At 40.4% G+C, this 26,087-nt stretch overlaps 1 protein-coding gene across 2 annotated transcripts in view; it reads left to right on the top strand.

The window, feature by feature from the left end:
* The window catches only part of CRACD (capping protein inhibiting regulator of actin dynamics), a 287,106-nt gene extending 261,738 nt beyond the window's left edge, over positions 1 to 25,368 (top strand). For both annotated transcript variants that reach the window (XM_078148212.1, XM_078148213.1), the window contains 5 exons: positions 1,934 to 2,116; positions 3,939 to 6,762; positions 18,625 to 18,815; positions 20,161 to 20,323; positions 22,569 to 25,368. In XM_078148212.1, the coding sequence (XP_078004338.1) occupies positions 1,934 to 2,116; positions 3,939 to 6,762; positions 18,625 to 18,815; positions 20,161 to 20,323; positions 22,569 to 22,729 (3,522 nt within the window). In that variant the 3' untranslated portion in view covers positions 22,730 to 25,368. The remainder of the gene's footprint in view (positions 1 to 1,933; positions 2,117 to 3,938; positions 6,763 to 18,624; positions 18,816 to 20,160; positions 20,324 to 22,568) is intronic.
* Positions 25,369 to 26,087: the final 719 nt, after the last annotated feature.

Below are 26,087 nucleotides of genomic sequence, written 5' to 3'. Positions count from 1 at the left end.
TTGTCATGTTCAGCAGATAGAGCCTTACCTTCTCTCACCTTCCTATTTTGCACTACATGATCCAGCTGTTCCATCATGTCCAATTCTTCATGACCCCATTTGGGCTTTCTTGGCAAAGATACTGGAGGGGTTTGCCATTTCCTTCCCCAGCTCGTTTTACAGATGAGGAAACTGAGGTAAACTGGGTTAAGTGATTTGCCCCAGGGTCACACAGCTAAGTGTCTGAAGTTGAATTTGAACTCAGGTCTTCCTGACTCCAGACCTGGCACTCTATACACTATGGCACCACCTAGCTACCCCTGGCCCACCTGTTATTCCGAGTACACAGCACTTCATTTCTTCTCTCCTTGACGTTGCACTGGTAATGTTCCCCATGCGTGGAACCTAACTAACCTCCTAACCTCCAGCTCTTAGAATCCCTGACTTCTGACTTCATTCATTTAAGGCTAAGCTCAAACTCCACCTCCTCCGGAAGCCTCTCAGGGTCTAATTAGGAATGCTCCCTTCCTCATCAGGAATTGATTATCTGTTCTCAACCAAGCTCCATCTTGAAGGCTGAAGACTTCCCTGCTCAGACCTCACTCTGATTGTGCATACCCACCAAGATCATTGCCACCATATCTCCCATGACTCTGGTTGTGCGTTCATGTAAGCGCACACTTTTTTGCCTGCTTGCTATGTCACACAGTAATAACGCTCTTGCTTGTGCTAAGTTCCTGAGTGCCAATTTCCTATAAATTCTGAAACCCGAGTCTTTGCTCTCACCTGAGCCATGAGGCCAAATAAAGCAGCAAAACAGAGGAAAAGAAAAGGAAACAACAATTAAGGCATAGTCAGGCAAAACAAATTTCCACATTGGCCACGTTCAAAAAATACGGCTTGTTCTGAACCCCAAGTCTATCACTTCTGTGAAGAGGTAAATAGTATGCTTTACTATCAGTTCCCTGGAATCATGGCTGGTCATTAGAGTTGATTAGAGTTCTTAAGTCTTTCAAAAATTATCTTTATTGACATTGATTGTAGTTGTGATCGTAGAACTTGTCCTCATTCAGCCCACTGCACTATGGATCAGTCCATATAGGTCTTCCCAAGTTTCTCAGAAATCTTCCCCTTCATTTTTCTCAGCGCAATAGTATGTCATAACATCCATACACCATAATTTGTTCAACCATTCTCCAATTAATGGGTGCTCCTGAGTTTCCAATTCTTTGCCATTACAGAAAGAGGAACTGTAACTATCTGGGAGCAGCTAGATGGCACAGTGAAGAGAGTGCCAAGTCTGAAGCTAGGAAGACTCATCTTCCTGAGTTAAAATCTGGCCAGAGACACATATTGACCCTGGGCAAGTCACTTAACCATGTTTGCCTCAGTTTCTTCATCTGTAAAATGAGGTAGAGAAGAAAATAGCAAACCACTCAAGTATCTTTGCCAAGAAAACCCAAAATGGGGTCACAAAGACATGACTGAAACAACTAAACAACAAATATTTTTGTATATGAGTCCTGGATCCTCTAAATTTTTTTTTTAAATTAATAAATTTCTAAACTTAAAAATTCTCAAATGGTCAGTCATATCACACAATTATTTCATGACATTAAATTTATTGTGTACATGTTCTTTGGAAGGTACCCGTAAATGATATCTAAATAAAGATTTCTTTTCTTCCTCCCCCTCCCCTCTCAATGTTTAGATTTTTTTATCCTCTGTCCAGAACAGAGAATCTTGCTAATTTATCAGGGGCTCCAGCCAAGGTCACCTCTGCTACCCTGACAAAGACATTGATTTTGGATACTTTTTAAAAATAAATCTTTTTTTGATAACTTTTTTCTATCACATATTCATCCCCCACTCAATACCTTATGAAGTAGTTGGCACCCTGGAAATCTCAGAATTGTTTGCTAATCCCAACTGTTGTTTTTAAATCACAACACAGGTTGCTCCAGTTAAATCATCTCGGCCAAAGCGACATTTCTCCTCTGCTGGCACCATCGAAAGCGTGAACCTCGATGCCATTCCTCGGGCCATTGCTCGCCTGGACAACAGCGCAGCCAAGCACAAGCTAGCTGTGAAGCCAAAGAACCAGAGGGTGTCCAGGAATCACAGGAGATTGTCCAAAGTAGGGGGCCATTCTTGCTGACTCACAGATGTACTTTCATCCTGGGCACAAATTCCATACCATAAGGCCGTATATTTTCAAGTTCCCGTAGGGTAGGGAGGTGGTAGGCTGTAGGGTAGGAGGACAAGAGGAGTTGTCCTAGTATAAGGGGGCCCTCTTTTAAGTTGAGTTGACCCAGAATTGACAGTGCCATCACCATTACCTATAATTTACCTATAAATTATCTTCAGCCTAGCTCCAAGTTTCATTTCTTCTTGCTGCTGCGTAGGCTTCACAGTTGTATTATTAAAGCCTTCTATGCAGGGGTGTTCTGGTAAATGTTTAACAACCAGCTCCCCAGAAAAAAAGAAATATGCACAGGACACACTTTTAGTTTAATTTGCATCATTCACATTTTCTCTGTCACTTTCTTAAATCCTGACAAGGGCTGGCAAACCAAGGGAATGGGCCAAATCTACCCATTTTCCTATGGTCCTTGGCTTAAAAAGGAATTTTACATTTTTAAATAAAGTTTTAAATAAACAAAATACCATTAAAAATAAAACCATCAAATAAAAACCATTCTTAGGAGGAGACGTAGACTCCTGGTCTAGGCTCTAGTCTAGGAGTGGGGAACCTGTGGCCTTGAGGTCACATATGACCCTCTGGGTCCTTGGGGGATTTGTTCTGTGAAGTTTGGATTAAGTCAAAGGGCTGCACGTGAGGACCTAGAAGGTCACATGTAGCCTTGAGGCTGAAGGTTCCCCACCCCTGCTCTAGACAATTAAGACAATATATGAGGGGCAGCTAGGTGGTGCAGTGGATAGAGCACCGGCCCTGAAGTCAGGAGGACCTGAGTTCAAAGCTGGCCTCAGACCAAACACTTGACACTTCCTAGCTGTGTGACCCTGGGCAAGTCACTTAACCCCAATTGCCTAAAAAAAAATAAAAGGTAAAAAAAATAGACAATATATGAAGCCCTGGTTTATGGCTAAAGTGAAAAATTTGTCTTCCAGGAGTAAATGCTCACAGTGAAAATTAAATAGTTTGCTTGCAGAACCTGTCTGAGCTGGCCTCAGTACACCCCTGCTTCCAAGCCAACCATTTTAAATAATTTCATTAAGTACAGATCTGTTATCTTCTTCCAGATCTTTCCTCCATAAAGGCCTGATTTGCTGCTACTGTATTCCAGTGATAAGAAAAAGTAATTTGGGGGGGAGTGGGGTGAGATATACGTGTAGTAAAGGATTTTGCTCTCTTACCACTTCCTTTCCTATGGCCTGCGTTTAAACGCTGAACTTTCCTTGGAAGGAGGCAAAAGGATTCGTTTGGTTGGTTTTGATCTGTGTCTGTGATTTCCTCTTCTATTATGGAAACTCCCTCTAGTGATGCTGATTGGCAACAGTCTACGTGTGTTGCCAGCACCAAAAGGGTCTTGCAAAAAAAAAAAATCAGATGACCAGTCCACGGTGAAAGCAATCGACCTATTTATCTGGTGTGTTTAAGGAAAGACCACCGGGTTTTCCTGGAGACACCATAGGTTTTTCTAGACTTCAACCACAACTTATCCTAGGGAGTTTCTTGGAGTTTGGAGCTTAATCAATGTAGCCTTGGTCATCCAGCTAATCTGTGTCTGAGGCAAGACTTGTTGTCCTAACACGAAAGCCTGCCCTCTACAACTACACCATGCTGCCTCTCATGACTCATTTATCCAACTGTCTACTAATCGACCCTTGTCCCTTATTTTGAGTTAAAACATACATTATAAATACTTATTACCTATTTTAAAAAATCAAAAAAATCGTTTTAAAAGAACAAATTCTGTTTTCCTCTTCAATGTTAGGGCCGGCAAAATGATCAAGAAAGCTTTGAGAGTCAGCTGTCCCTAGATCAGAATGGACACTCTGGAGAAGAAAAACGAACTTGGCATGAAGAAGAACTCAAACCCCTTGATTCAGAAGAAGAGAAAAGACAGCAAGAGGAATACTGGAGACACCTTGAGGCTGAATATAGAAGACAAAAGGCAGAAAAGAAGCGACTAGAAGAGCAAAGGCTTCAGGAAGTAGAGAGGAGGCTTTGGGAAGAGAATGCAAAACCTCTTCTGGAGGAGGAAGAAGAGGAAAAACATCCAGAAGGTCAGAGTCCCCAGGGAGAGGAAGGGCAAAGGTCGGAAGAACAGAATTGGCAACAGCTGCAGGAAAACAGACTAAAAGAAGCAAAACAGGAGCTAGAGGAGAAAAAAAGCCTGGAAGCAGAGGAACAGCCGTGTTGGCAGCTGGAGGCAGAGAAGCCTCTGGAGGAGCTCGAGAGACAGGAGGGACTACAAGAGCGGAGGAAGCAAGAGATCGAGAAACAGCATCTGGAGGAAGAAGCCAAGCTCCTGCAGGAGCGCCAGAGACGAGAGGAGACAGAAGAGCAGAAAAGGCGAGAGGCGGAAAAGCAGCTTCAGGAAGAGGAAGAAGCCACGGCACTGCAGGAGCTCCGGAGTCGAGAGGAGACAGAAGAGTGGAGGAAGCAAGAGACAGAAAGGCAAAGGCAGGCAGAGGAAGGGAAGGTCCTGGAGGAGACCGAAGAGCAGGGTGGAAAACAAAGACAGAACGATGAACTGAAGTCACTAGCAGAGCTCGAAGGACAAGACGTGGGGACAGCGGAACACAGCAAGCAAGAGGTAGAAAAGCAGCTTCAGACAGAAGAAAGGGAAGACGAGTGGCAGCAGTGGGAGAAGGAGGCAGTCCAGGAGCAGAGCAGCCAGGAGGCCCAGAGGCAGCCTGAGTCAGTAGAGGAAAGGCACCTGGAGAGCCCAGCTCAGGGCCACTCCAAAAAGAGCCTGGAGGAACAAAAATGCCCCAAGCATGAAGGCCGCGAAAGAAACGAAAGAAACGTAAGGGGACTGCAGTTTGGAGAGAAGCGGAGCCCCCAGGGAGAGGAAACAGGGGAGGATGGTCACAGAGGTGCTCCTCTGCTTCAGGAAGAAAGAGGAGGAACTCAACAGGGCCGTCCCCAGAAAGAAAAGAGGCAGCCAGAAGATGAGCCAGCTCAGGGGGAGAAGAAAGAAACTGTTACCCTGAAGAAGGATCAGATCGGGGAGGAGCTGAGATGGCAAGAGGTTGAGGAAAGGCAATCCATGCCCAGACCATATACATTCCAAGTGTCATCAGGAGGAAAACAAATCCTATTTCCCAAAGTCAATCTGAGTCCAGTGACGCTTGGGAAGGAGTCAGGGCTTCCGTCCATCTCACAAGAGCCCAAGGCCAGTAAGTCCAGTAAGGCCTCCCACCCTCTCCCTTCTTCGCTAAGCATTCCACACACGGCAATCCTGGTTACTGGAGCACAGTTGTGTGGCCCGGCCGTCAACCTAAACCAGATCAAGGACACAGCTTGCAAGACTTTACTGGGCTTGTCAGAAGAAAAAAAGCACATGGATATTCCTGCTTTAGAAAACACGCCACGAAGCACTCACGATGCATGGGCAGCCAGTGGAAAGGCCAAGTTTCCTCAGGAGTCTCCAAGCAGTAAGGCTGCCTTAGCTGAGTGGGAATCTATTCGTTCGAGAATCCTGAAGAATACCGATAATGGCCAAGTTGGTGAGAGGGACCTGTTAAGGCACAGTGGGGACAGTGCTTCCAAAGGCAGGTCTGATTCCCGGGGAAACCTCAGGAAAACCTTATCAGCAAATGCAAAATTCTCCATCATGCCTGCCTGGCAGAAATTCTCTGATGGTGGCATTGAAGGCCAAAAGCAGAATGCTGAAAACCTTAGGAATAAGCCTGGGCTGGGACCCAGCGAAAGAGTAGAGGTCCAGCCTCCTGCTGGTGGACACCAAAAAATTCCCGAGAGAACCGGGATGCAGCAGGAGCCGACTGACACTGCAGAGGGATGTAAATTTGCCAAAGATCTTCCATCTTTCCTTGTCCCAAGTTCACCTCTTGCTCTACAGAAAGCCCTGGTCCAGCCAGACTCAGCAGCTTCCTCTGAAAGCGAGACAAGCTGTGTGGGGAAAGCGGAGGATGTCATGCCACGTGGGGAGGAGAGCACATCGCCTTTTGGGATAAAGCTGAGAAGGACCAATTATTCCTTGCGTTTTCACTATGACCAGCAAGTGGAACAGTCAAAGAAAAAAAAGAGGCATAGTACCGGTGACAATCCTGAGGGGGCAGCATCTGTACTGAAGGATAACGCTGGGGAAAAAGAAATTATCATTGTCAAAGGCAGCACATCACCTACCCAGGAGAAAAAGAACAACCCCCTGCGTTTGAAAGACTCCCTAGACAGCCTTGGGCGACACCCAGCCCAGCCAGCACCCCAGCTCCCCAGCAGCCACATTCCTCCTCTGGATCATGACAAGCCAGGGGCTAAATCACCACTGCCGCAGAAGCCAGCCCTCGCCCCCAAACCCACCAGTCAGACCCCACCATCCTCTCCCCTTTCCAAAATGGGAAGGCCATTCTTGGCCGAGCTAATCTCCAGGCGGACAGTGAAACCAGACCAGGATGCCAGCGAGAAGCTACATGGGGGCAAGGACAGCGGTGATCTTCAGCTACCACCTGTCCCCCTCACTGAGAAGAGAAAGGAAGAGGAGGAAACAGCAGAGAAAAAATCCCCCTCTCCATTGGTCTCTATCTCCCAGCAAGAGAAACCTGAGAAAACCCTCGAGCCTGGGAAAAAAGGTGGGTAAGTTTGGAAACTCTTTAGGTAGCACAGTGGATAGAGTGTCAAGCCTGGAGCAAGGAAGACCTTGAATCTGGCCACAGACACATTAGCGGTGTGACCCTGGGCAAGTCACTTAGCATCTGCTTGCCTCAGTTTCTTCATGTGTAAAATGGGGATAATAATAGCACGCTGTGTTATTTACAAACAAGGTAGTGTTTGTAAAGCGCTTAGCACGGTGACTGGCACACAGTAGGCACCATACAAACGTTAGCCATTATTATGATTCAGGGTAAGCCGCAGGGTTCGAGTCAGAACTAACTAAGGAATTGGGCTAAGGTCTGCCAAGGAGCAACTGCTATTAGTACATTCATTTATCAGGGGCCTGTTGATGGTTCTACGGTAATGGATAACTTTCTTAAGTGAGACCTCTCTTGTGCTGTCTAGTCATTCTTAGATAAATAGACCCCATACGAATGGGCAATATGCTTCTGAAACTCAGGTAAATAAGTCATTGCTGAAATGATGATGATGGTGATGATTCCCCACCTGGAGTCCTGTTGGATGCCTCATCTTGCAAATACCCTGACTTCTCAAAGGCTGAACTAGAAAAGCACAGAGCTGACAGGACAGGGTCTGTTCTGCAAGGCTTCTGGTGATGGAATTGTCAGAGGAGGAGCCAAGCTAAGTTTGGAGTTAGCCATGTGGCAACAGAATTTTTTGGCCAAGACAACTGAAAAAGCAGAGTCATAGAGGGGCCTCTGTCTGCATTAGTAGTGGGAGTACCCACCCCAATGAAGTTATAGATCCTTGAAGTACTGAAGACTTTTTTATATAGCATTGTAAGCTTTGCAAAGTGCTTTTCCTACATTACCTCATTTGATCCTTACAACCAGCCAATGAAATAGGTGCTGTTATCATCTCCCCCCAAGTACACAGGACAAAACTGAGACTCAGAGGAGAAGCTTCATGCCTAGGGTCATTCTGCTAGTTAGTGTCTAGGGCAGGATGAACCTAGATCTTACCGATTCCAAGACCAGTGTTGAATTTACCACACCTCTGCTGCCTCTTACTACTTACTGAAATAATAACAACAATAATAGTAACGATGACTCACATTTAATGTTTAAACTCTGCCAAATTGGACCAAAATGAACTAAGAAAACTTCCACTATAAAATTGTAAATATGACCCTGTCACACTTGTGAACAGCACACTGAGGGGAAATATAGGTAGAAGGAAGCCAGAGGTCACTGACTTTGCCCTTTTGCCTCAGGCTGGCCCTGCTATCCATGACTTTGGGTCTTATTTCATTAGGCTGAGATGAGCACCCAACCTCTCTAGTGAGTGGGATATCTTCCAAAACCTTTTCCTAGACCAGATATGAGGTTTTACAGTTCACTGGAAATAGGAGCTGCAGCGATAAAGCAGGACAAAGAAGACAATGGCTAGGTTTTCGTTTTTGTTTTTTCAGAAAATTATTAATCACTAGTTTGTTTGTGTCCCCCCAACTCTAGTTCAGGACCTTATCACCACTTTGTTCAGACCATTATAATAGCCTGATAGTTGGGTGTCTTCTTGTGGCTAGCTTGTAGGGTGAGACTATGACATTTTTAAGTGTCAAGAATGCTAAAGCTCAGGACAAGCTGAGGAAGCTAAAGGCAACAAAAACGGGATTTTTGGGTTATATTGGAAAAAAGATCAAAGAAGGAATAGGACCATTGCTTGAGGTTAATGGAGCAAGACGAAGTTGCTTATTTTATTTCTATTTTCTCTGCAAAGGAGAATGACTTCTAGACAGAACAAAAATACCAACAAGGAATTGATACCCAAGATAAGTTCAAGATATAATAAAAGGGCAATTAGCTGCCTTTGATGAATTAAAGGCATTTGGCCCAAATGAATAATATTCTAGCAGATGTGATTGCAGAACCACCACCAATGGTATTTCAAAGATCAAGGAAAATTTTGTGGTACAGGGGTCACAAAATTAGAAAACAGTAAATGTTGGCCAAATTTTCAAAAACAGCAGAAAACTTGAAGTCAGTGAGCTTGACTTCGATTCCTGGGACAGTTTTTGGAAAGATCATTAAAGAGATGGATGGTGATTACAGGGATTACAAAGAGACAGCATGGCTTCATCAAACATCATTCCCAACTTAACCTGATTTCTTTTTTTGATAGATAATATATAGACTATAACAGATGAAATATACATAATAGATAATATGTATTATTAGATAATAGAATGATATGGATATATTTCACTTAGATTTTAGCAGAGTTTCTGATAAAGAATTTTCTACTATTCATTTGGAGAAGATGGAAAGAGATGGATTAGACAATAATACAATTAGGTCAATTCGGAGCTGGTTGAATGGCTGGACTCAAATAATAGATGTTAATGTTTCAGTATCAGAGTAGCAGGAGGTCTCCAGAGGAATGTGTTAGGGATCTGTACTTGGCCCTTAGCTGTTTGACATTTTTATCAGTGACTTGGATAAAGGTGTAGATGGTATGTTCATCAGTTTTTCAGATTACACAAAGAAGGAAGGAATAAATAGCTAACACACTGGAGGACAGGCAGCATTCAAAATGATCTTGACAGAGTAAATATTATGCTGATTCTCATAAGATGAGACTCAGTAGGGATAAATGTACTTGGGTTCAAAAAATCAACCACTAATCTGAAGATGAGGGAGATGTGGCTAGACAGCAGTTGTTCTGGAAGGGATCCAGAGGGTTTAGTAGAGTGTGAGATCAATAGGAGTCATTAGTTTGATATGGCAGACCAAAAGCTACTCTAGTCTTGGGTTGCATTAGGAAGCTTATAGCTTCCAGGAATAGGGAAGTAGTAATCCCACAGTCCTCTGCCTTTGTCAGGCCTCATCTGGAGTGTTGTCTTCAATTCTGGGAACCACAGGTTAAGTAGAATATTGATAAGCTTCAGAGGGTCCAGGAGGGCAACCAGCAAGCCCTGGTATGCTGGTAAATGTTTAACAAGTAGCTCTCCCCTCCCTCCCAGAAAATATATGTGTGTATGTGTAAATATATATGTGTGTGTGTGTGTATATACACATATCATATATGTAAGACATACTTTTTAATCTGCATTAACATTGTCTCCATCTAGACAACCAACAAAATAATGACTCAATCCCTGATGTTTGCTGACTTCTGGGGTGCAGATGCTCACACTGAAAACTGAACAGTTAGCTCCCACAAGCCCGTATGAGCCGGCTTCAGCGCCTCCCTAGAAAGGATTCTGAGTGCATGACATGAGCATCAGTTAAAGGAACTGAGCTTTTTTAACTGAGGAAAATGAAGTCTCTGGGAGGAAGGGAAGGCAGGGCAGGAGAGACACGATAACTGTCTTTAAGTATTTGGGTTGTCGTGTTGAGGAGACAGAACCAGGGGGAATGGGTAGAAGTCACAAAGTGGCTGCTTTAGGCTTGATGTCAGATATAACTCCCTAACAGAACTGTCCAAAGGTGAAATGGCTTGCCTGAGGATTTTTTTAATTCACCTTCCTTGGAGTGAGACTGAATGACCATTTGTTCAGTATGTTATAATAGAGGTTCTTCTGCATTTGTGTTTGGATTGGATGGCTGCTGAGGTCCTTATTAACTCTCAAATTGTGATTCTGTGAAAGATAGCTGGTTTTGGAGTCTGAAGACTTGAGTTTAAATTCCAGCTGTTTCTTCCTAGCTGTGTGACCATAGGCAGACTACTTAATCTCTCTGGTCTCAGCTCCTTATCCATAAAATGAAGGAGTTGGATCAAATGACTAAGGTTTTTTCTAGCTCTAAATCTGTGATACTATTATCCTAGTTTTCGTCATCTGTAAAATGAGGTAGTTGGAAAATTCTATAATCCCACAGTCTGACAAAGTGAAGTGGGAGTTGAATTCAGAAATCAGGCACAGGTCAGAATGGGAGTCAGTATAGAACCAGGTAGAAAAAGCTCTGGGCTTAGAATCAAAAGACCTGTCTTTGAGTTCAAAATCATTTCCTCTCTCTGGGTTTCTATTTCTTCATATTAATAATGGAGGATGAAGATGGTAAAGATAGCTAGCATATGTATTGTGCTTTAAATCTGTTTAATTCAACAAGTTGTTGTTAAGTGCCTACTGTGTGTAAAGCAGCATGCTAGATGCTAAGGTTACAAATACAAAAACACACAGGAGAATTGAAAAGAGATCAGTGTTGGGAAAACCCACGGAGGAGAGGTCAGGAAAACTGACACCTAGCCACAAAAAGAGAACTAGAAATTGTACTGAACCTGCCACCGGTAGAAATCATCCATCTCAAGCAAGGGAACCCAACAAGATTGATTCTGGCTTAAGCTCTTTCTTTGTCACTTGGCTCTTGGCTCTTCTGAGCTTGGCCATATGCAATTCAACATTTTAATTAAAGACTTGGAAGAAAGGATAGATTATTCGAAGATGACGTGGAACTTGGACAGGGAGTAGAAATGTTGGATGACAAGGTCAGAAACTAAAAAAAAATCTCGACAGGTTAGAATATTGAGCCAAACAGCTTTATAAATACTGGGTGGGGGCATCATGGCCGGACAATAGTTCCTATGAGAAAAGAACCTGGGAGTTTTAGTGGGCCACAAGTTTAATATGGCTCACCAATGTGACGTGGCAATCAAAAAAGCTGATGTTGGGCAACTGGAGCTTTGTCCTCTGTTGTGATCTCTGAGGGCAAGGATTCAGGGAACATCCTTCCTGTTTTGGTCTGGAGATATCTGTGCCTGTGCTGGTGCCTTGTGTTTTGTGGTTTCCTGCTTATCTATGCCCCTATACGAATGAATTGGTCTCTAACCCCTTACCTTCTGCCATCTCTGTGGATCACTGAAGTGTTGCCATTATTGCTTGCCATTTGCATAACACTTTAAATTATAACATTAGCTGGTGGCAAGGGAATGGACTAGGGGTGTTCTTGCAAAGTCTCCTCCATAAATAGTTTTTTTAAAACATAGTCTCAGGTTCTTTCCTCTGAATTTTTTAAGTCAGTTATATGTTGGAGGCCATTTTGACTGTGTCCACACAGTGCCAAAACAGCAGGTTGATTTGGTCAGTTCATGCATTAGCTGATCAATTTGTTAGCAAAATTCAGTCACATATATTTGATGGGACAGAATACATTGTTTTGACTATAGTCAGTCACTTCTGCCTAATCATCTTCTGAATAGCCCAAGTCTGAAAATGGTGAATAGTCCAGTTGTTTGTTTGAATTTTGCCAGTCCAGTTTATTAGAATTTTTCCACTCAAGATTAACACAGGCCTTGAGTTAGGGCTTTGTGAAGCAGGACCCCAAAGAGTTTTCTGAAATATAGAAGGCATAGTCATAGAACTGGTCTTGAGTAACCAGAATGGTTGAGGAATGGGACAAATTCCAAATGACTTAATTTCTGTTTAACCCAGAATTCAACAGAAGTCTCATTTGGGTTTTAGATGTCATTGTTGGAAAAATTTCTGAGAAGTCCAAGTTCACTTTGCTGCCTAAACAAATACAGTATGCAGAAAACACTTTTAATAATCAGGCACCTTCTAGTACCTTGGGGGTAGATGTAGAAGATAGGAGATTGAATTCAATTTGCTTATTTTCCTTTTTTCTAGGATCCATAGATTCAGACTAGGAAGGGACCTCAGAAGCCATCTAGTTAACCACTTACTCTGTCTACAACCTTCCCAGCCTCTGCTTAATTGATGTGAGGACTCATTCATTATTCCTGAAGCCAACCTATTCCACTTTTGATTAGCTTTAATTGTTAAATTGAGCTGAAATCTGACTTCCCATCATTTATGTCCACTGCTCCTAATTCTGCCCTCTTTGGCCAAGCAGGGCAAATTTCATCCTCTTCCATATGACAAAGAGATAGCATTGTGTTGTGAAGAAAGAGCCAACCTTAGAGCCTTGAAGATCTGGTTTGAAATGGCACCTCTGATAAATACTGGCTTTGTGTCCATCAGGCAGTTCTTTAAGATGAAGAGAAGAGGCCAGCCTGGATTGGTGGAGTTTCTTCACCTGGAAGTTCTTTACATTAGTAAAATGAAAATAAGATCTAGCCCCTATCCTATCCCCTTCCACATGACAAATATTTGAACATTTTTCATGCTCTGCCTCTTTTAAGTCTGTTCTCTTCTAAACTGAATTACCTTCATCTGATCATAAGGTACAGTCTTCATTTCCCACCATCCTGGTCCACCTCTCGTGGACACCCTCCGGTTTCCAGATCCACTTCTTCCACATGGCACGCACACACACACAGAACAGATGACAATCCTCTAGAATTGGTCTTACTGGAGAAGAGTACAGCAGGACCATCACCTCCCATTCTAGCACAATCACATTTTTCCTCAATGTCGTTTCTCTTCTACTTCTGCCTCCACTACCTCTGCCAACAAAATAAATCAGTCAATCCAGGTGATTGACAGGCCTGGGCAGCTGGACTCTGGTTAATCACAGTTCCAATACGTATCATTGTCCAAAAGAAAGAATAGTAGCATCCTGCTCCATGCAACAGTGACTCATTCAAAATCAGAATGAATGAGGTTAGAAAAAAAACTACCGGGTTCAAAAGTCTGTCAGCAGGGCAGCTAGGTGGCGCAGTGGATAGAGCACCGGCCCTGAAGTCAGGAGGACCTGAGTTCAAATGCGGCCTCAGACCAAACACTTGACACTTACTAGCTGTGTGACCCTGGGCAAGTCACTTAACCCCAAATGCCTAAAAAGTTAAAAAAGAAAGAAAGAAAGAAAGAAAGAAAAGTGTAAAGGGGGCAGCTAGGTGGCTCAGTGGATAGAGCACCAGCCCTCAACTCAGAAGGAACTGAGTTCAAATCCAGCCTCAGACACATAACACTTACTAGCTGTGTGACCCTGGGCAAGTCACTTAACCCGTTGCCTAGCCAAAAAAAAAAAAATCTGTCAGCAATTTAGACTTTTTCTCTCACAAAGGAATATTAAAATAAAGAATTTTGAAGGGGGAAACAATTGGCAAAAGATACTCCAGAATCACTGAGAGGAAGAAAAAGCAGGGAGAGAAGGACACACAAAGAGAGAATATTGGAAAGTGGATTGTCCTTTTCTTTGCATCATCGATAGAGATGAAGGCTAAGATTCATCTGCATTTGTTCTCAATTTAAACCTAGGTTCATTTTGCTTTTGAAATAAGTTAGCAGAGCTTACGTTAGGGTGTTTTTATCCTGCATTTGGTCCAGATGGAAGATAAAGCATCTTTGCTGCTCTTTACAGTGATTTCATAAGTACTGGAGTCTGAGAAAGGAAAATACTGTTCCTCCAAAGCCTCCTTTAGTTGCTGCCTTATCCGTGAAATCTTCCCTGATTTTCCCAAGCCAGCGATGATTTACTGGGTGTCTTATTTGTACTTACCACATTTTGGGGGGCTTCATAGTTTTGTTTTATATGTATACACTTGATAATAATAGTGATATTTATAAAGTACTTTAAACCTTACATACTGCAGATACTCCTTCCTCCCTAGAGCCTCTTAGAATCCTTCTCTTCTTGAAACAAGCTCAACTTCTGTCATCTTCTGATTGAGACCTTTCCAGATTCCCCCAGCTGCTAATGCTCCCCCAGAATTGCTTTGTATCTACATATATATGTGTGTATATACATATGTATATATATATATGTCTCGTATTTATTTATATGCACATATGTTGTTTCCACCCAAAAGAAATAATATAATCTCCTTGAATACAGTTTTTCCTTATCTCTTCGCAGTACTGAACACAATACCTGGTACATAGTAATCTCTTTTTTAAAAAATTAATTTTTTCAGTCATCTAAAATCTGCCTTTTCTTCCCTCTTTGAAAAATAAAAACAAAATGCTTGTTATAAGTGTGTATAGTCAAGCAAAACAAATTTCTGCTTTGGCTACCAAAAAAAAAAAGTCTTGTTCAGCACTAAGTCTTTCACTATAATCAAGTGAGTGGCATGTTTCATTGTGAGGCCCCTGGAATCATGGTTGGTCATTATACTGATTGAGAGTTCCTAAACCTTTCAAAGTTGTTTGTCTTTACAATATTGTTATCATTGTATAAACTGTTCTGGTTCGGCCCATTTTACTCTGCATCACTTCATATAAGCCTTCCCAGGTTTCTCTGGTCATCCCCTTCATCATGTCTTAGAGCACAATGATATTCCATCCCATTTTACATGCTATAACTTTAGCCATTTCCTAATTGATAGGCATCCCCTCAGTTTCCAATTCTTTGCCACCACAAAAAGAGTTATATCCTTATTTAGAGCTTGTTTTTGCTTAGGATTAATCCCTCCCTTAACCTACTCTCCAAGTCATTCTCCTTGTCCCCTTTCCATGCTGTTTGCCTGTTGAGTGAAAGGCATTTCTGTAACCAACTTTCTGCACATATATTCTTCCCTCCTTTGACTCATTCAGAGAAGAGTGAGGTTCAAGGGTCAGCCATTACTCTTCTTGTTTGTATAGATGTCTACTTTTGTACTAGATTACGTGAAGATAGTTTTCCCAAACCTTTTTCTCCTTTTCCTCCCTTAATGGATGCCTCTTCCCCTCCCTTTCCCTTCTTTTAAGATGAAGACTTAACAGAACTGCTCGCAGAACTTCTAATTATATTCCTTCTGTGACCCAGATGATGATAGGGTTCAGAGGGTACATATGTATCATCTTTTCCCCATATTTAAACGTAAGTGATTTATCCTTGAAGTTCCTTGTGGTTGTTCATCTACGTGTTTCTCTTGACTCTTGTTTTTGGCCTTCTGAGTTTCTACACAGCTCTGGTCTTTTCATCAAGAATACTTGGAAGTCCTCTATTTCATTAAGAGTTTATTTTTATCCCCGTAGGACTATCCTCAGTTTTCTGGGTGAGTTATTCTTGGTTGTAAACCTATATCGTTTGCCTCCTAGAATATCATATTCCAAGCACTGCTCTACCCTTGTAGCTGCTAAAATTGTGTGTGATCATGTCTCCTCGGTACTTTAATTCTTTCTAACTGCTTGCTGTATATTTTTTCTTTGACCTGGAAACTCTGGTTTTCATTTGTAACATTCCTTGGAATTTTCATTTTGGAGTTTCTTCTAGAAGGTGACTGGTAGATTCTTCCTATTTCCAGAGGTGGGATCTGAACATGTATTCCTGACTTCAAATCCAACCCTTCAAGTACTATTCTGCGGTCCTTCCTATTACACTGTCAACATTTTGTGGGCAAAGACCACGTCTTATTTCATATTCACCAGTGCTTAGCACAGTGCCTTGATCATGGTAGACAAATGTTTGTTGAATTAAACTGAATTACTTATGGCCAATAGTATAGAGGTACCATAAAACTTTGTTAGTTTGTACTCTACTAATTTGGAATTTTTAATTATTTAACTTGAGTTGAACTTGTTTACTTTTACTGAAGAAAGGCTTTACTAACTAAATTATGGTGGCATTACAGGGGATAATTTAAACCTCCCTGAGAGAGTTAAACAGTTTCAGGGAACTTTAGCATGCCTTAAAATCATATAATTACTTATCTATTCGTTAAAGAAGGTTCAGAGGGAACTGGAAACGCTCTATTAACTATCAGTTTGAATCACTATATGTACTATGAAGTATTAAAATTGTACTTCTTGTGAAAATAATTCCATAGGGGCAGCTAGGTGGCGCAGTGGATAGAGCACCGGCCCTGAAGTCAGGAGGACCTGAGTTCAAATCCAGCCTCAGACCAAACACTTGATACTTACTAGCTGTGTGACCCTGGGCAAGTCACTTAACCCCAATCGCCTAAAAAAGGAAAAAAAGAAAAAGAAAAGAAAAGAACTCCAAAGTTGAGATTTTGTCATTTAATTTAACATTATTATTATTGTTGTTATTGTTATTGTTATTATTATTATTGGCTAAGATTAGTCTCTTCAATTAGCCTGACTCAGGAGGATTTTTTAAGTTATAAACAATTCCTGGATTTTATATTGAAAATCATGGAAATGGGGAAAATAGACTTCTGAACCCTGATTTCAATAGAACTGAGGATATTCCTACTGGAATAACATATAGAATTGTCCCTGGGATGCCTCCCCAGTCAATTGAGTATCATGCTACCGTGGAATATGCCATCGTTGCCAGCTCTGTAGCAAAAAATTTTCTGTGGACTTGAAGCAGGAAAGAGATCTGTACATTTTAGAAACATTTTCAACAATGACTTTCCTAAGACATGAGCCTTAAGAACTTTGTGGTTCTAACCTGAGCCTAAAACAGTGGACTTCAGAATACAAAGGTTGCTTAACTGTGAAGAGATCATTGGTGAAATACCAAGCAGAAACATAATTTGCTCAAAAGATTACAACCCAGGTAATTAATTATACAGAGACACGTAAGCATGAAGCTGCCTAGCCCTATCCCACAGGTACACAAGTGAACAGGAGCTCAGACATACAGTGAAATGCATACCCCAATCAAAAGCCCAGATCTTTGGGTCTCTGCCTTTATATCTGATTGTTGTTGCTCGACCAATTCACAAGGACCAAATGGGAGAGGGATCTTGGGAACAGTCAATCAGGGGGTGGTCTGGAATGCAACACCTTCTCCCCATACCACTTCACCACAAGGGCATTATGATTAGGAAAATTTGCTAACCTTGCATACCTGGATTATGTAACATTTGCTAAACTGATTATAATCAAGAAAGCTTTGTATCTCTTGCCTAAATGAAGCTGATTTAACCAATACCAGGTTCATTGGAACTTCCTGTTATTTAGGTGGGTCAAAACATGGTGGCCCTTCTGTCAACCAGAGCATAGCAACAGGCTGGATCCTCAGGTTAACCAAAGATGACATGTCCTGTACTGTGTGTCTTGGTGAACATTCCCACAGTACTAATAACCCAAAAATTACAAGCATTTTTTAAGTTTCTACTGTGTGCTAGGCACAAGGTCAGAAAAACCTTCTGTCCTCAAGGAGTTTACATTCTAAGCAGGGTGACACAGACACATATAGGTACATACAGATAAAGAAAGCAAGGAAGCCTGAATTGGCAGTTTTCCTGTCTCCCACTTTAGAGAGACAGCATGGTATAATGGAAAGTACATGAGACTAGAAGTCCGGGCATCTAGTCTCATCCCCACCACCATCTAGCTGTGTTAGTAACTTTGGGCAAATCATTCAAGCTTTTTGGACCTCTGACTCCTCAGCTCTAAAATAAGGGAGTTAGAGTAGCTATCCCCCTCAGGTCTTTCACAGCTCTAAGATTTTATAATGTTCCATCTATACTGCACATGGGAAGTATTTCCCATGGGGACTGCTGGTCACTAGAATAGTCACTTTTTCAGTGTCAGGTTCGGGAGGAAGGATCTTCCACAACCATTCTGTCCTGATGGCTCATTAGGAAGTGGAATGTGAGCCGGCATTCAAGACAGCTTTACTAAGGGAGCACAAACTCTGGCCAGACCTGACAAGCTGGAAAGGTTTCAAGTATGGATGCAACACTGTGGAAGCAAACCAGCCTAGCTAAATTCACAGCCTCATCCCCAGAGTAGCCACCTTGGAATGATTTTTACTGGCCGCCAGAACTGAAAGAGACTGCCAAGACAGGCAGATTGAATCCTTTTTCTTGGTATCAGGAGTACTCACCTTGCTGGAATCACACAGCCTTTGAAGTATTAGAGTTTAGGGAGGGTAGTTCATGCTCATGTTATTTTTCGTTATGATGAGATAGATGTCTTTTTTTGTCTTAGAAAAGGTGTTTCACGAGATCTTGAAGTGAGATCAAGTTGGAGCACTGACTCATAATCTGTCTGCGCTGTTTCTGCATTCTAAGGGGACTGAGATGAAGTGAGTGGTTGTCTTTCATTGCAAATCATGTCTTTCTTTGCTTTTTTCTTTCCACAGAAAAACCAGTGCTCCAGAGCTGGCACTCTTTAGAAGGCTCAAAATCGATGGAAAAAACTGAGACTGCCCAGCCACAGTGGGTTACATTAGCACTACAAAAGCAAAAAGGATTCAGGGAGCAGCAGGCTACCAGAGAGGAGAGAAAGCAGGCCAGGGAGGCCAAACAAGCAGAAAGGATATCTAAAAACAATGTAAGTAGACCATTTGAGAGAGTGGTGCCTTGCGCAAAGCAGAATTTAATGCATTTTTTGGATTGAATTGTAGATCCTTACACTTTTCATTGAGCTCAATTTTTGTACATCCTGTGTAGCACTCAAAGCCCCTCAAATCTTGAATCCCCTAAAAGCCATCTCGATTCATGACATGCTAGACCCAACATCCACTCAAATGCAATAGCTCCAAGACTCCACCACCGTTTCCTCCACCTTCCAGCTTGGGCAGTGGATAGGAGGAAAAAGGAAAGCTGAGTGGAACAAAGGAAAAAAAACATATTGGGCAGAAAAACTAATTTTTAAAGGTTAAATTAGGAAAAATATTTACATATGAAATCACTATGATTTCAACAGGCAGCAACCTAATTTGGTAAGATCCATGGAGGCATATATTTACTAGCATAGCATTTTTCTTAATCATTATATAGTGAATAGGATATAAGAAAGAAATTTCCTAATTTAGGGCAGTGGGGTTGGAAGAGCAAGTGGTTAACCTGGAAAGACTTATATGAACTGATGCTGAGTGAAATGAGCAGAACCAGGAGAACATTGTACAGTGACAGCAACATTGTGCTATGATCAACTATGAGATAGACTTAGCTCTTTTCGGCAATACAGTGATCTAAGACAATTCAAAAAGACTAATGATGGAAAATGCTATCCACATTCAGAGAACAAACTATGGAGTCTGAATGCAGATCAAAGCATATTATTTTCACTTTTTTGGTTGTTTTTTCTTTCTCATGGTTTTTCCCTTTTGTTCTTATTCTTCTCTCAAAACATGACTAATGTGTAAATATGTTTACTATGATTGTACATGTATAGGCTATATCAGATTGCTTGCTGTCTTGGGGAGGAGGAGGGAGGAGAAGAAAAAATTTGGAACTCAAAATCTTATAAAAGTGAACATTGAAAACTATCTTTACATATAATTGGGGGAAAATGAAATATTATTAAGTAGGAAAAAAAGAAGAGCAAGTAGTTGCTTTTGAGGACCTCATTCCATGGTCAGCTATACCTGGTTTATCATATTCAAGAGCTAAAAGAAAGCATTTTCTACTTTTGTCATCTTGCACTGAAATGTTCAAGAAGGTACTAGAGAGAAGAGAAAGAAATTGATGTAATCAAATCATCACTTTTTCAGGTCTGGATAATTAATAAAACAATAAATTATTTCCTGATTTGTAGCATTAGCTAATATTCTAGGTGTAAAAGCTCATGCTGAAAATTTTAAATCATCTCTCCAGCCCTTCCAAACAGGTTCCAGTATACCCCCAGGGTAGGGGCCACTGAGAATGAATTTTTTTCCCCCTTTCCCTTCCAGGCTGGAGTCAGCCAGCAGCCTGAAAGCAGCAATATTAGCAGGATAGGTTCCCTCCATAAATCTACTGCTCAGGAAGATGAGAAGAAGATTGAGACAGCTGTGTCTAGGCTAGAGCGCAGAGAGCAACTGAAGAAATCCAACACTCTTCCTACATCTGTGACAGGTTAGAATGTTCACTTGCTTCATTGGGTTTAATAAACAGAACTGCCTTCTAGCCTGCTCCCTTGACAAGCTCTAATGTAAGGGTTATATATAGGATAAAATGTTAATTTTGCTCTGATTTTGTGCATTTAGTAAGTGAAACATGATAGTAGTTTCCACTATTGGCTTACCCACTTGAGTGATTACAGAACCATAAAATTTTAGAGTTGAGAGGAGACCATTACTATAACCAATAATTGTAAGAATTTTCTCTACAACATATAGAAGAAGTAGCTATCATCTACTCTTTGCTTGAAGACCTCCAAAGGGGGAACCCACTGTTTTCCAAAATACCTTGTAGCACTCTTCTGGTTATTAGAAAGTTTTTCCTTCCATCAAGTTTCAATTTGCCTTTTTTGAAACTTACTTATTGCCCCTACCTCTGTCCTGTGGGACTGAAGAGAACTAGTCTAATAATTTTTTTTTAAATGAAGCTGCACAACCATGAATAATGTATATACTCATTATTCAGTACATACTCATTACTCAGCACATAGGAACTGTAATACGTTCACATGTTTAGAGTAGATCTAACTTTTTGGAGTTATGACAAGTGAATGGCATTCTGTCCCATAAAACATATCCTTTGATATTATTATTAGAGACTGTCTTAAGTAAAAAATACTAGTTATATGAACCGTGATCTTTTCTCCCCTTTCCCTCCCCCATTTTTTAAAGTTCAGAACTTAAACAGCAAACAAAACAAACACTTCCATATACATTACAGAACTGCAGTCCTTCACTGTGCACAGCTTGTCCTTTTTAAGTATGCAACAAGTTCAACATGCAACTATTAAAGGCATCCAGTCTGTCCATGATTCCCTCTGGCCTTCATTCTGTTTTCTTTTGGGGGAGAGGGGAGGCTGAGCCATAACCCTACCTGTGCCTCTGTCTGCCACCATGGAAACAGGTTTAAAACCTTGTAACAAATAGGCATGGTGAAGCAAAAAAAGTCCCACATTGGCCATGTTCAAAATGTTATGTCTGAACACACAACTCCAAAGTACCTCCTTATTCCTAGAAGCTGTATCTATTTTAATGCAACCCACGATCAACAAATTAGCTTTTCTGACTGTCACATCACACTGTTGACTCTTATTGAGTTTGCAGTCCATTAAAACTCCCACATATTTCTCAGACTTCTGTCTAACCATGCCTTCCTTCATCTTGTAAGTCAGTTTTTTGAATCCAAGTATAAAGACTTTGCATTCATCCCTATTAAATACCTGCATCTGAAAAGACCTCAGGAATCTAAAGAGGAAAATAATTTGTGAATTTCATGTTTGATTTTGCTTGGTGTGGTACACTGAACCTTGGTCACTTGATATGAAGCTGCCCTAAAAGATAGCCATTTATAAGCCAGTCTTACCAGATTCAGCTCTTTCAGAAAGTATTAGTTGCTGCATCTTCAACCCACTCTCCAAAGCAATTCTTCAGGCAAACATAGTTGGCAAAGGGTTTCCCTTGTTATTTGGCAAAAGCAATCTGGAACAAATCTTTTAATACATGAGGAATGAGAAACAGAATGGAGGAGGTGCAAACATATTGGATGTACCTGAGAGAGTTAAATTCTTTAATAATGACAGTACCAAAGGCAGAACCTAGTTTCATACCTTGTTCTACCTAGTTCTGGGACATAACAGAGTTAAGTCAACAAGACTGTTGCTATCTACTGGAATAATCATTTAAATTGAATTGAATATTTCAATTCAATAAATTCAATTCAACAAGTACAAAAAATAAGTACAAATAAATAGAATAAATGAGTACTTTGTTTTTAATGAATTCACTGGTCGAGTAACCAGAATGACAAAACTGACCCATTTCTTTTTAGCAGTGTACAAAGCTTCTTCCTGTAGAATTCTGGTTCTTGGAAATTAGGTTAAAAAATATTAGAGGTCACTACATGGAGGCCCATGTAATTCTGTATGTGTCAGGTGCAAGTTTTCCAGTTCCTCAGTTCTTCCCTATGTTAAGAGATGTTCAATATTTTCTCCTTCTGGCTAATTCTAATTATCTTTCCTACATTCATACTCCTAATAAGCTTCAGAGGTTACTCACTATACAGCCGTAGCATGAGACGACAAAGGTCTGCTGATATAGGACAATTATCTGCATTGTACTGATTTTTTTTTCCTTTTCTTTTCCCTTTTTCTTTTCCTTTTCTTTTTGGCTTCCAAAAACACAAAAACACTCTCCAAACCCAGTGGACATCTCAGATTCTGCTATGCCTGCATCATTGGTGAAAGAAGTCCCGAAGAGATTCTCCACACCAGATGCTGCCCCGGTGTCAACAGAACCAGCCTGGCTGGCCTTGGCCAAAAGGAAAGCAAAGGCCTGGAGTGACTGTCCACAGATCATTAAGTAGTCACTTGTGCTTATTTGTATTGCTTACTGACAACTCCTCCTTTGCCCTTTTTATTTATTTTTTTACACAGGGCGAAGAACTTGAGCAGGAAAACAAGCATGTCCTACAGGATCCAAAATAACTATTAGAAACCGAACTGTTGTTTCTTTATGTAATTCACTATTTAGAAAAAAAAAAAAGCATTTGCACAATTGCAGGGCTTAAAGCCCTGAGAGCCTCCCATTTCTGAAGACAAAACTCTGTCCATGGGGACATAGGTAGAGCTCCAGGCCAATTACCTCTCCCTATCTCTCTCCCACTATCCCCCGTCCTTTCCAATAATAACATATAGTTTGGTCACTTTTTGATGTTTACTTTCACTTCTTTAGATGACCCTTTAAAATTAACACAAAACTGCTAGAGCTTGGGAGGGTATCTATACTTTTCTATAGGTGATGAAAAGGGTTATACACAGAAAAGGATATCTTTCCTTAAGGTTCCAAATGTGGAGTGGGTATCTGGCAGTAACTAGGAGTGATACAGCTCCAAAGCTTCTTCCTTTACTTTATTTCTTATCTCACAGACTTGAGTTTGGAGAAAACTGCCTATTGTTATGCCTGAATCTTATTTTCATGAATTTTCCCACAAATTTCAGTTTTAAGTCCCCTATAGGGAAGGGGGGACCACAGAAGCAGAATTAATCCAAAGCAGCCTTTTTAAATTTGGGGCATAGGAAAGGAAGGCTGTTCTAATTATACTCATCCAAAAATGATCTTGGCCTGGACAACCATCTTGGGCGTCACTTCACTAGGCTTTCAGTAGGCTTCCTTATCCGTAAAAGAAAGGCATTGGACTAGATCTCTTGTTTAAGACCTTATGCCTCTGACATTTAGGAATCTGCTCAAGAAATGCAGACTAAAATAGGTTTCCTAAGTTAGCCATTTAAATTTGGAGTCACTCAATAGGATATAAATTTCAAAGATTTACACCTTGCAACCTACAAAATCTTATAGGCTTAAGTTCATCTTATAAGCTTTGTTTTTTGCTCCTAAATGTGTAAACAAAGAAAGAACTTGGTGGTCTCAAAGTCAACAATGTAATGTGTTGGGTTTTTTTTAATTGCTTTTGCATCTACTGTGTACCAAAAAGGTTAAAATTTTGCCACAATTTTTAATATATGGTACCTCCATATATTCCCTTTACCTGTAGATTCTTATTCCAAAAAATATATTCTGGTCCTTCAGAAATATGTAACAGGATGCCCCTTCTAACAAAAACTGTTATTAGCATTCATCATTACTTTCTTTTATGCTTACTTAGTATGCCATGTGTGATCATTGTACCCTTCAGTCTCAAGTACAGTTCTTTACTAACTAGCCAGCACTCTCCTTTCCTCAGTTGTGGCAGCTGGCACATGTCTGGTAAAATGAAGTGGCTTTATTCTCGGTTTATTCTCATACAAATTGGACCATCAGGTGGTTAGTCATTCTAAATGTATAGTTTCATGACATAAGAAGCAGTTGCTATTTCTCTGCATGTTCTTAATCCTGATGTCCATGTTTAAAAAGTTGTAGATGAATGCATTTGTTGATTTCAGTGGTTTATCCACTAATGTAATGTTTCTTAATGAAAATCTCCATTTAGGGCCCTGGAGTTCTAAAATTACACTAATTTCTACACTGAAGTGATGGTCTTTTTCTTCCAGTCTATAGGCTTTAGATCACATAAAACTCAGAGCTTGGTACGGGAAAGAGGCACACGTCATTACAAAGAATGTCAAGAAGTTCTTACTGTTTCAAAAGGTTAGGACAAAGTTAAGATGTCAAAAATCACCAAAATAAAGAATTGCTAAAACTACATGGACTCTATTTTAAAAGGAAAAAAAAAACATCTGGTGAATAACTTCCAATCAGAGTCTAAGAAAATGAGAGTAAATTAATGTCATTCACAGTACTTGGTTTTGAACAATTTTAAAGTATACATGTTTAACATCTCGTGTAAAAATCACTCCAAATTTGCACTAAATACCAATGAAGTGTTACTTTGCTTTACTTTTGTTGTAGTCATTTGTGATCAACAATTGGGAATTATGTTGTTGTTACTGTTGTTTTTTAAGTTACTGATGAATCTACTGAGAGTCAGTAAAAATGTTTAAAAAATTGATGACCACTATGTTGGAATATACTGGGGTGCGTGTGTTGGGTTTTTTTTATACCTTTAGCCATTTACATACTTTTCTTTTGACAAGATTATATATCAATAACCTTTGTTCATAGAATTATGTATAAAATTAGAAAACATGTGTATAACTGAGTTTTTTGTTTACTTTTTAAATTTTTCAAGTACAGTTGTTTCTTATACATGTTCATTAATTACAACTAAATTATAATCCAGTCAATTATCAGCAGATGTACAGTATGAATTGTGTCTCTTCTTAGTTTTACTTAATTATTTCAAAGCAGAATCTTTAGAAAGCTACAGATACCTGGCAGTGTTTTTACCAATAATAAAATCAAGTCAAGAGATGATAAAATACATTACTGTAATTTTAACTATGGATTTTGGTTGTATATGGTTTTAATGTAAATCATCCGTTATGGTTGGGGGGGAAAGGGAAGGAGGTCTTTCAATAAAAAAATCTGTAAGTGCTTCAGCAGCAAGATGATCTCATTTCAAAATGTAGCTTTTTTTCTAGTGTTCTCATTGACTATCTGAAAATGGAATCTCATTAAATCCACTTATAATAGTTGTTGGACTAGAAAATTTTGGAATATTTTCATTTTAGGTAATATTTCATTATAGTTCTCGCTGGTTGTGGGGGGAAAAATTGTTTAAGCACTTAGGAGTAAAAAGATATTTAATTTGTATTCTAAATTGGAATTCATCTAACACGGACCAGAAACCAATTTAAGAACTTGGTAAGGTAGCCACAAAAAACAAACAAAAACAACAACAACAAAAATCTAACCTTTACAGGGTATTTGTGTACAGACTAGATTATTCACAATAGTGGCTTTTCAATCTAGGGATGGAAGACAGGAAGAAAATCAGTACGAAATCCTGTTACCATTACATGAGTCACTACTGTAGCTTACATTCATAGGCATTTTGTTAGCAAATGACTTTGAATCATATGCTATGAGATTTCAGGAAAAGTAACTGAGCAATTTTGAAAGTAATTAAACTTTTCTCACAGTTAACATAAAAGATATATGTGAGAAAACACTTAAGTTAAAATGAAGAGTTAAAGCCCATAGAAGAATAAATTAACACAGTCCTCAGGGAGGAGATGTTAGTAAAAGAGAAAATGATAGAGTGGGCTAACTGAAGTCCTCCAGTAATTTTACTTCCTAATATGGGAACCTTGTTCACTTATGAA

The sequence above is a fragment of the Phascolarctos cinereus genome, unplaced genomic scaffold, assembly GCF_003287225.1.
Source record: "Phascolarctos cinereus isolate Bilbo 61053 unplaced genomic scaffold, phaCin_HiC Scaffold_9;HRSCAF=440, whole genome shotgun sequence".
NCBI lineage: Eukaryota > Metazoa > Chordata > Mammalia > Diprotodontia > Phascolarctidae > Phascolarctos > Phascolarctos cinereus.
The sequence above is the reverse complement of the archived record's forward strand: the minus strand, read 5'-3'. Positions and strand labels throughout refer to the sequence as shown.